General features: G+C 40.6%; 2 protein-coding genes across 8 annotated transcripts in view; one reads left to right on the plus strand and one right to left on the minus strand.

Annotated features, from left to right (window-relative positions):
* nab2 (NGFI-A binding protein 2 (EGR1 binding protein 2)) overlaps nt 1–2,210 on the plus strand; it is a 7,217-nt gene extending 5,007 nt beyond the window's left edge. For all 6 annotated transcript variants that reach the window (XM_005739486.2, XM_005739485.2, XM_005739482.2 and 3 more), the window contains exon 8: nt 1,566–2,210. In XM_005739486.2, coding sequence (XP_005739543.1) covers nt 1,566–1,663 — 98 coding nt within the window. In that variant the 3' untranslated portion in view covers nt 1,664–2,210. The remainder of the gene's footprint in view (nt 1–1,565) is intronic.
* Nucleotides 2,211–5,276: 3,066 nt separating this feature from the next.
* LOC102198261 (uncharacterized) lies at nt 5,277–9,428 on the minus strand. 2 transcript variants are annotated; one of them, XM_005739488.1, is made up of 5 exons: nt 9,375–9,428; nt 8,642–8,733; nt 7,477–7,643; nt 7,026–7,393; nt 5,277–6,937 (listed from the first exon to the last, which is right to left on the minus strand). In XM_005739488.1, exons 3-5 carry the CDS (start codon nt 7,586–7,588, stop codon nt 6,761–6,763), a joined length of 657 nt encoding a protein of 218 aa, XP_005739545.1. In that variant the 5' UTR covers nt 7,589–7,643; nt 8,642–8,733; nt 9,375–9,428; the 3' UTR covers nt 5,277–6,760. The 2 variants fall into 2 exon arrangements, with proteins under 2 accessions (XP_005739545.1, XP_013767960.1); XM_013912506.1 differs by lacking the exon at nt 9,375–9,428 and having other exon boundaries at nt 8,642–8,862.
* Between the last annotated feature and the right edge of the window lie 1,867 nt (nt 9,429–11,295).

The following is an 11,295-nucleotide window of genomic DNA, read 5'->3' on the forward strand; positions in this document are numbered from 1 at the left end:
CCCCCCCCCCGACTCTCAGCAGCTACTGACGTCAGAGTGTGTTAGGTGCGTGGGCTGAAGGGCGGGATGGATGGGGCGTGGGGGCGAAAGAGTGGGAGGTAATTGGAGGGGCGTTGCATTGACTCACCAAGCGACAGCGTACAAAAATAAAAACCTGTGGGCAGGGAAATGGCACAGTCTTTTTTATACATCTTCTCCCTCTACCAAAAGGACTGCGGAAACAAAAAAAAATGACATATGTTTCATCTCTGGCACAGATCTCACTCACTTTGTCGTTTTTCTCTCTCTCTCCCTGTCGCTCGCTCACTCGTCCAAGTTTCCTTCTTGTGTTTCGCTCATTAATCAGAACTTTCTCTCACTTCCCCTCAACGTCACTGGCTCCTTTCTGCTTTCTTATCTTTTGCTGTCGTCTTATCTAGTCAGGATATGGGTTCACATACTCCATTACATGTATATAATTTATTTTTAAATCCTCACGATGATACAATGTTTTACTGATGGTGTGATTTTTTTTCTCTCTCATATTAAAAATAATGCTGTTTATGTCTTATGCAGACATGCACACACACTCCGAGGAGCAAGTAAATGAAATAGATTTACGAGTGTGTTTACGTCGTCGGCTCGCTACAAAAACACGGCGATCATCGGCCTCTTCTGTTTTTATTTCTTCATGTCTTTTCTGTCTTGCTCACTTGATTTGCTGACTTCATCGCTGCTTTATTACCAGCCAAAAAATAATAATTCAGCTCAGTCTATCTCTGTCTGTGCAACTCTGGAGACATTTTGTTATTGAGCTGCTCGGTCATACAAACCGTGATGACTTCACTCCATGTGGGAGAACTTCTTGGTGAATTCCCCAAACGGCTTTTTAAACGCCCTTAATCACTAGTTGAATCTTGATTGCTGTGCAGTCCTAACTCATACTCATCCGTGTGATGTCTGCCTGTCTTTTGTTAAAGTGATGTGCTGTTGATTCTAACCTAGCCTCAACCTTTACGTCAATCAGGAAAATTCAGGCAATCTGAATAAATCTAATCCTCCAAAAACCAACTGTTTTGGATTGGAGTTGTTTTTAACGCTCTGTGCTTTTTATGTACTTGCTGATCAGCAAGGGCATTAAAACTGGGAAAACATCCCTGATCCGTCACGGTGTGAACCTGTAGGAGTATCATGTGGAGTCAAGAGCTGTGACTTAAGCAGCAGGTTTGTTTGGATCCAGTGGGTTTCCCTCATGAATCATGTGTTTTTCCCATGAATGCTCAGTTAGATTGGAATCTGTGGAGTATGGCTATCAGACCAGCACCTCTGAGTTTTTCCTATAGTAATTCCTGATCCCTTTTTACAGCGTGTTGGGTTCGGGGTGTCACACTTGGTCTGCATCACTGTTTAGTCAGTCGGTGCTTGTCAAAGTAGCATCTACATGAATGCTTAGACACAAAAGTTTTCCAGCAGATCACCAGATTGTATTGACGTGATCACTGGTATTCACTTCACCTGTCAGAGGTTATTTAATGTTGGGGCTGACTGGTGTACTTTCCTCTCTTCAAATTTGCATCTCTCCACAGACCATGACATTAAAGTGGAGAGGCAGAGCTCGATAGCAACGTGCAGGAGCAGTAGCCCTTGTGTCACCAAAGATGACTCCAACCACCGAGGGAAATGAAACCTTCAGGAGCTTATCAGGGAACTCAAACGTTGCCCTGCCACTGAGCTCCAATCAGAGACTTGTAAACAGGCCACGTTTACTTCACTGACATCTGATGGAGAGGAAGACTCTTACTGACTTCAAGCCAGTACAGGAAATGTGAGAAATTACCAGCAACTGATATTATAAATCTGCAGTGACTTCTGAATCCTGAGGTTGTGAATGAAGTTGAAAATGTTTTTGATTTTATATTCAGTGAATACACAGGGAAGAGACTCCTTTTGTTGTTTTATTTTTTAACACATGGACAAAATGTCCCACAGATTTGAGCTGATATAAGAAAAAAAATGCTCAAAAAAAGAACTGAATTACTTTGTTGTGATCATTGCTGTGTGTTGGATGTGCCACCTGCTTGAGACAAAACGGGCTCACCACAGCAGGGGGCACTGCAACTTTGGAAACTAATCCTCCAGTTCCTCCGCACTGAGCGACTCGTTGTAGTTGTGTTTAGCAGAGGTACTTAACTCATTCACTGCCATTGACGTCTATAGCCGTCAATTGCAGTGAATGAGTCAATGGGTTTAACTCATTCACTGCCATTGACGTCTATAGCCGTCAATTGCAGTGAATGAGTCAATGGGTTTAACTCATTCACTGCCAATGGCTGGCAGTGAATGAGTTAATAACACTTGCAGCAAGTTAGAGCATAAAAGCAGTAGGATTAACCCCCCCTGAAGCTCCTCACTCTCAGGAAACAGACGGATGTTCTGGTGTTAAAGACAGAATATTTTTAAGAGAGACTTTGGGGGAACATGTTTTCATCCAGATTGCATGCAGGCAAACCCAGCTATGAGGACGAGATGCCTTTTGTCTTTTGCTGCATCAGCTTACATCCCATCAGATTTAAAAAAAACAAACAAAAAATAAAAACACACCTCGCTCACAACTTTCTCTTGCACACATGGTTGAAGTGATGATGGTGCAACATTTCGTCCTCTTTCGTTATGTGAAAGTGTACACAGAGCACTGTTTCTAAGCTGCGTGGCATGAAACAGGAGCAGTGTAGACTGTGAAATCAGCTTTCAGGGTTGGTTACAGCGTCTCGCTCGAGGTTCCTTCAGCGGGGGGAAGAATTCGGCTTTGAGCTCAGCTACTCCTCTCTGTCATCTGCAGTTTAATCTCGTGCACTAAAGGCACCATTGTATAGCCTTTGAAAAACCTACATTCAAAACTAAGTTGTAAGATTTATAATTTTTTTTATGGATTGGATTTTTTTTGTAGGTGTACTGGAAACACACTATGGCAGTTTGTCTTTGGGATGATATTTTTTGTAGTCATAGATTAACGAGGTGAACCGTATGTCAGTTCTTCTGTGATCTGAGGCACATACCTAATCTCACATTAGGAGAATTAAAACACAGGCAGGAATTTACGGAGAGAAATCTACTGGAGCTTGAGCATCTCGTACAAGCGAAATCAACCTCTGGGCCCCACACAGGGTGTTAAAATGTGTAACAGTCTTATGATTTTGTATTCTAATCTCAGAGTAGAGGGAGGCCGCTGTGCATCATTACACCTGCTCGTCTCTTCAGCATTAGTAACCTCCTCAGTTCATTGTTGCAAACAGATTATTTATTTTGTTAGATCTCAATAAATGTTATTTTACTGATTAAGGCTACAGTGTGTTGCATCGTTTTCCACAAAGACTCAGTTGTTTCTTGGCAGCTCTTGTTTGAGCAAGAGGCTGCGGGAGCTGCGTCACAAAGCCAGCAACACCTCTGCTGTCGTCTTGTTAGCTGCACTGACGCTCCGCATCAAGCCTCGATGCCGGCATGACTCACCTGTGCCAGTGATGTCAACACTGCTCCTCCACGCGGCTGTTTTTCACCAGAGACCACACAGACACAAGAATCAGACCACCTGAAGGGATCAGCTTAGCTATTTTCAATTATTTTGAGGTTCATTGCTGTAACAAAAATCAAAAGAATTTGCAGTTTTAATATGTTGAACTGAGCTTTACTGTGCAGGGACTCATTCAGTTGGTTATCCAGACTGAAATATACTCACCTGTCAGTTTATTAGGTGCACCTTGCTAATAGACATGAGAGCATCGCACAGTTACTGCAAACCCCCCACCCATGAATAGAAGCTCCTGCTCCACCACATCCCAAAGGTGCTCTACCAGATTGACATCTGGTCACAGTGGAGGTCATTTGAGTACAGGGAACTCATTGCCATTCTCAAGAAACTATTTTGAGATGATCCGAGCCTTGTGACATGGCATGTTTCTCTTTATGAAGCAGAAATCAGACAATGGGTGCACTGTGGTCATAAAGGTGTGGAAATGGTTAGCAACAGTACTCAGGTAGACTTATTAAATTAATCTGAATGCTGCAGCGGAATTGGAGACCTGGCCACATTTTTCCCATCTTCTTTTGGTGACTTTGTATGAATTGTAGCTTCAGTTTCCTGTTCTTAGCTAGCAGGAAGAGCACCTGCTCCTGTGTGCTGCTGCTTTACTCTATGAAGGTTTGATGTGTTGCACAGTCAGAGATGCTCTTCTGCATACTTTGGTTTGCAGTAAGTGGTTGTTTGAGTTACTGTTGTCTTCCTGACAGCTCAAAGCAGTTATTCTATTCTTCTCTGACATCCACAAGGCATTTCAACCAGAGAAATGCTGCTCAATGGATATTTTCTCTTTTGCAAACGATTTTCTGTTGACCCTAGGTCATGGTTATGGAGGGAAATCCCAGCAGATCAGCACAGGCCAACCTATCTGGGACTAAAAACCATTCCTCATTTAAAGTTTAGACCATGTCTACATTCATAAATGCTGCTGTATGATTGGATGATTATATATTTCTATTAACCAGCTGTTTATCAGATGTACCTAATGAAGTGACCAGTGAATCCATGTCTACACAGAAATGAAATTGACCTCAAGACATCCATGTTCCTCATAGGATGAATTGCCTCCATCTGATCAAATGATCTGTTTATCCAGCACTTATGTTCATGGCATTCCCATCAGCCACAGCTGCTCTGTGGTTTACTGCTAAATAGCAAATATTATCATGGTAACACACTCAGAGGATGAACATGGCTTGGATTACACTGAGCATGCTAGAGTGCTGACATTCAAAGCACAGCTACAGTCTTGTTATTGAATTACAATCCCTCTACCATTTGGACCACTTCTAAAGTAGTAAATAGTGATTTTTTAAGGTAAAAAAAATGCATTTAGCTTTTTAAAAGATAGCAATTACATCCAAGTTAGTGTGTGATTATGAGAGACAGTCAATGTGGCAACAGATGAAGGGAGCTGCATCATCAATCAGCTGTCAGCACCATTAATTAGGGAGTTAAATCTTTAGGCTATTCTTAGATCTGTCTTTTTTCCTCTGTTACTCGGCTTAGCAACAGACAGCTGATCCGATTAAAGGCATAAAATAATTGCAGATTGTCTGTTAAAAGTTAAAAGACTTCACATTATCAGCATTCACATTTTTTGCGACGTGATGATTAGTAGAATAGTTCTGATGAGCCATTTCTGCATATCATGTTTATTTGGCAACATCACAAAGTTCCAAATAAACATGTGGTTCCAAAGAATAACCAAGAAAACTTCATATCAATCATCAGTACCTTTTTTATTAATGGATATCATTTACACATCCAGGCTTAAAAAGATTGTTTAAAATTGTGGCATATTTTTAGGAATAAGAATTAAGAAAAAATAATACATTTCCATCCAGAACGGATGTATGTAAAATTAGCATCACATAACCAGCAGACAATAAACCATCAGCTGGTTAGTCACCCATCTAAACAGGTTTGCTTTAGATTAGAAGAGGATGACACCATGTGGAGAGTTACTTGCTTTTTTTCTAGGGTTTTATTTTCCATACGTGCCTTCATCAGCAATGCAAAAATTAAATAACCAACAAAAGTAGATAAACATGAATTTGTGAACCCATGATTTTATTATTTTATATATTTTATATATTTATTATTTTATTTATTGGTAAAGGTTAGCTTTTAGGACTGGGAGAAACCTTAATTGAAAATGGGCTATTCTATCTTTTTTCTGGGTCCTATTCCCCTGAACACTTAGATTTATTTAGAATAAAATCCAGTGGATTCTTTTATTTGGCAAAAGTTTGTGTTTTCTAGCTGCATTAAAACATCACAGAATACAAGAAGACCAGCTGCCTTAAATTGACTTTGACGCTACATAGCCTAAAGAAAAGACGCTACTGGTGTCTTGTCAGAAACACAGAGAGCTTAGGTGTAATGTACCCATGATTAATAGCGAGTGATAAAGTCTATGGACTGCACAGACTGCTTCTACTGAATGCTCTGAACAGATAAATAGAGATTATATAGAAGTTTTTGAGAAAATGTTGCCACGTTGCTTGATTTAAGACTTCGGTAAACACTTGCCTCACATTATGTTCGTTTCATGATTTATGGTCTCATTTAGAGTAAAACAGACAGTGAAGCGGGGTTTGTGTAAGTCGGTATCATTGGTGTGCACTGTCCTCAGTTTTTCAGTAAGACCCACCTGGGGGATCCCAGATGGTGACAGCCAAAATGCTCAATGAGGCTTCAACAGTCCACAGACTGAATGGGTGAGTGAGTGACGTCATGGTGGTTTTATTATAGTAGGTTCCAGGAAGAGGCTGATAAAAATCAAAACGCAAACCCGATATAAATTTGACTGATCTCCCCCTCAGGGTCAGTTCTTGGGCATCTTCAGACAGCTTCCATCACAGCTGCTTTTTAAAAAAGTCACTCTGTGGACCACCAACATCATGCGTACTGCAGTTTAACCAGGGCAAATTTGCTCATTTAAATCAGATGAAGTTATGTATTTAATATGCCCATTCCCAGAACTTTGTGATCATTTAAGCTCTAAAGTCTATTTCTGCCTTTCATTTTAGACGAAAGAGACCGAAAAGCTGTATCAGCATCTGCACAGTTCATTCAGAGACAAAAAGCTAAACTGCAGGTTTCAATCCTGGGATCAGACTGATTGGTTTATGCATGCACCATCAAAGACTATCATATTAACACATACTGTCAGTCATACGTCAAGAGGAAACTTCATTTAATCTAGGTGACGTGAGTGTTCAGATGTCGTAGGAACTCTCCTCTTGTAGTTGTGTGTCCAGGGAAAACTGCCTGGCAAAACTCACAAATATGAGACTGCAGAGCCACGTCCGACAACATCGCCCCACCAGATCCACCTTGGAAGTCATTAATCAGGGTGCAGCAGTCCATCACAGGCATCTAACAGAACCACAGAGAAGATGTATGTGAAGAGCGCAGTAAATCAGAGTCACAGTGTAAATATCTACAGCCGTGGCTCGTCTTTTACCCTGATTGTGCGTAGAGTTCTGTCTCCAGCAGGATGATTTTGCTTTGAATTTCTGGATTCATTGTAAGAGGCTCCATGGCACGCCAAGGAGTCCAGTGGTAGCAACAATGGGAATTTGTTCTCCGCCTTAACACTTTCCTTTCTTTGAGAGGGCACATCAACGCAGAGCTTGGTCATATCATCAGCAAGGAGATCGGGGAAGCTCTTTGTATTTCTTGAATGGTAATCAGCGCCACACTGTGCTGCAGGGATTTGTGTCACGGATGTTAATGTTTGAGGTTTCTCAAGGAGATATGTAGGGATTTCATGGGTAAACTGAACAGGAACGGACATCACATTACTTAATTCTCCATTAGGAATAGATGCACCTGCACAAAAATAGTTGTTTAAGGTGTGAAGCATTACGACTGAGAAGCTGTTTTAGAGCATTAGTGTTTTTTCATATGCAGACCTTGCTGTTTCTGCAGGGCTGTTGTGAGTTGCTGCAGCAGAGCTGCCTGTTTCAGACAAAGTGACCTCAGGCGAAGAAACTGCTGGTAGAGCTCATTGTAAGCTTCCTCCATCTCACCAGCTCCAGGAAGTGCATGTAGTGAATTGCACAGAAGGGTTAACTCTGAGCTGTAATGGACATGTATACAAATCTTAAATAGGCTGTTGAGAAGAGATGCAAACTACAGAAATAAACATGTGAGTTTCACATCACAGTGCTTTGAGTAAAAGTACTCTAATCTAAGGCTGATGCAAAGCAGGAAAACCTGCTATGATAATAAAGTTGGGGTAGGCTGATCACCGTGATTTACAATGTTATGATAGGATGACTGCTAATTAGCACTCAAGACAAAATAAAGCTGAAGCTAAGGGGAATGACATGAATCATACATATGAAGGATTGAAAACTTATGTGGAAAAAAAATGCAGCAGCTCTAATTCACTAGATAATTTTGCTCTGACCTGTCAACCTCTAAAGAAGTTATAACGTTTGATAAAAATGACACTCCAACAAAAAGAAGAAAAGAGCATGCAACAGACGAGATTAGTCTGGTTACAGGTCAGGTTTCATCTGCTAACAAAAAAATGAGAGCTGAGGTCGAGGTCACTGACATTTGAACTCGTCCGAGATTTTTAGTAGACGATTTCAAAATCCTAGGTGACTTCCTTCTTGAGTTTTCACATTCACGAGATTTTCCGAAAACTTGACCTCTGACCTTGAGGTTGAGGTCACTGAGATTTGAACTCGTCCAAAATTTTTTGTAGATGCATCTACGGTATCAAGTTCAAATGTCGCCTTGTTCTCAAGTTATCATATTCAAAAACTTGGGTGTCCATGCCACCAATACCCTATCAGCCTTTTATGGCTGAGGGGTTAAAAAAAGGTCTGGGAGGAAACTCTATGCTATATATTTTTATGTTAATTTGCTGAACACTGAAGTAATGTCTTGACTTGTTTCACTTTTTTAAACCCAGCATGCAAAATACAGGAAAGAAAGAGACACAACAGTAAAGGTAACTTCTTAATTCTGATCTTTTCTGAACCTTGATATCTGGAAGTGTACAATGTGATATAATTCCTAATAGAGTTATACTGCATTTACAACTTATTTTAATGGTTTGCTTACCCCTCTGCAGTCTCTCTTCTAGCAATTCAGGAGTTGTTATGTAAAGCTACATCCAGATTTTCCTCGGCAGTTTTCCATGTGATACAGGCCCCCTGTTTCATGTTCAAAGAATCAGACACTGTCTCACCATTTACTAAGCACAGATGACGCAGCACCACAGGTATGATAAGAGTCTAATGAATATTATGCTCAGCAAGTCTAACAACATATAGATTGCCTGAGAACTGCTAAACATAAGGAAGTAACTGTTAAAAAAAAAAAGGAGGAAGTGAAACCTCCTGGGTATATAAGGAACTTCAACATTTCAGTGTTACATGAGTGGCTGTAAAGTAGTTTTAAATAAAGACTGAGGAAAGAGGAAAGAGACAAGCTGCATTTTGTGCATAAAGAAGCACGAGAACAGCTTTGCTATCAGCTGATTGTTTGGCTGGCTCTGACAAAGAAAAACCTGTCTGATCAATTCCTTCTTGAGCACTGAGAACATAACCGGCCTGGAGCAAAACTGAGAAAATAAAACAAAAGGGTTTTCTTTTTTACATTTTCCAATAGGTCCCTGAGAAGTCGGTTTTTCAGGTATGTTTATAAACAACTTCTGCACTGGATGAATTATAATTGTGTAACTTGATTATAGAAACTAAATACATGCAAGTCTAAATCTAATTCCGCTTTAACCCCCGATAATCGCAAATCACGTAACGATAGTTTATGAATTACATTTGAAATTGAACCTTACTTGCACATAAAGCGATCGGCCATTCCAGACAGGAAGTTCACACACAAATGTTGATGTCAGGAGAAGTAGGCAAGATCCGCATTTCTCTCTCGCTCTCTCTCTCTCTCTCTCTCTCTCTCTGCGCAATGACGTCACTGCACTCACCTGCGCAAATCGCCCGTGAACCTTCCACTACAACCTGACGCGTCCAACCAGGTTGCCTTCAAAATAAAAGACATGGAAACGCTCTGAACGGCTTTTATTTTGAAATACTCCTAAAGTTTGTGATATCAAAAAAAAAAAATTTACTGTACAAGTTTGCACAACACGAAACCATGAACCATCGAGGAAAATTTTAATTATTACTCGTCGACAGTTATGTAATAGCAAACTATCATTTTGACTTGATGTTGGTACTAGATTAAGTCCAGGGGGTCAACAAGGTCATTACACCATCTCCTCCTGGATATTGTTCATTCTTGTGCAAGCCGTTGTTGTAACTCACCTAACACAAATGTCAGTCTGAACAACAATAAAGCTACTTTCAGCTGCTTCCTTATTCACAAGAGGTCACCACAGCCGGTAGCTCTGCATATTTGATTTAGTTCATTTTTGATGCCCTTCCTGATACAACCCCAAAGGCATAGTTTTTTTTTTTTCAGTCTGAATCACAATAATACAAAATTTTTAAAAAATTGTCCAGCTGATAAGAGCTGCATCATTACTGTTCAGGACCAGCATTACGCTGAGAGCTCTGTAATAGCTTTGTCATGTCTCTGTTTCTCCAGGTCTATTCTGAACGTGCGTGTTTGGCATTTGAGATGTTCAGCCATCTGTTGAATGTGGCTGATATCAATTTAAAAATAGATCCACATTAAGACAGCAGAGTCCTGGAAGCAGACTACCTTCCTTACTGCCCATCCAGTTATGAGGAGCGGCGAGAGCTTGCCCTTAGAGTCAGCTCCTGACAGCCGACTTTACGGTCAGCAGCTTGTGATCTTAGAGAGGTGCCAACTAACTCAGACTTCAGACTTCTTATGTAACCCTGCGTGAGGGCCAAGGGACTCGCATCGCTATGAGAATCATGTCTTTGTCATGTCACTTCGGCTCCAGGAAGATTTTGTTGCCCTTTTTTAGCTTTTATTTTGCATTTGCCCAGCTTATCTAGTGTTTGCTGTGTGTCATCTAAGACCACTTTAGATGCCCTAACTTTCCCCACAAAAATCTTGATTTCATATTTCACTTTAAAAAGGAAATGCTTTTGGATACAGGCTGTTATTTTTCCCCATTTCCAGTCTGGGTGTAGTGTCTGAGATGGTTAAAAAGTGATGTATGGCTATCGATCACTGCACGACTAAAATGGTAAAAGAGCTCGTCGTACTCACTGGAACACTAACCAGTCATGGAAATTTGTTGTTTGCATAAAAATAAATGATCCAGGAAAGAAAATTACTCCAGCAGCAGTTTTCAGGCCAAAAAAAAGAAATAAATAAAAAGATGACACACATGCTGGGCAGTGAGAAGCACACTGTGCAAATGTGAAGAATGTCCAGGCTCCATCTTTACACTGTATGAAGGGCTATATGTTATTTATGTTTGGCAGCTTTTCGCGTTTCTGAGGACACATGAGATACTTCATCACTTCTGAAGCTATTAATATGAAAGCATTCAAAACAGTCCAATAAATCAATAATTTTAAAACAGACTAACAGTTAGGCACTGCTTTTCCATCAGACAGCCAAATGTTGATTGATGCAGTTGTTAAATGCTGGTCAGGTATACCCAACTGTCTGTGTGAGTGTGTGTGTTTTCAGGTTTGCACTGTGCTTGTTCTGACCTTGACACACACACACCACACCCTTTCATTTTCTACCACCTCCTCCTTCTTCACAACTACTTGATCTACACTACAAGTTGGGACTCTCTGAAGTGTGTGTGTGTG

The sequence above is a fragment of the Pundamilia nyererei genome, unplaced genomic scaffold (genome assembly GCF_000239375.1).
Source record: "Pundamilia nyererei isolate P.nyererei 1_Seehausen unplaced genomic scaffold, PunNye1.0 scaffold00092, whole genome shotgun sequence".
NCBI classification, from domain to species: domain Eukaryota; kingdom Metazoa; phylum Chordata; class Actinopteri; order Cichliformes; family Cichlidae; genus Pundamilia; species Pundamilia nyererei.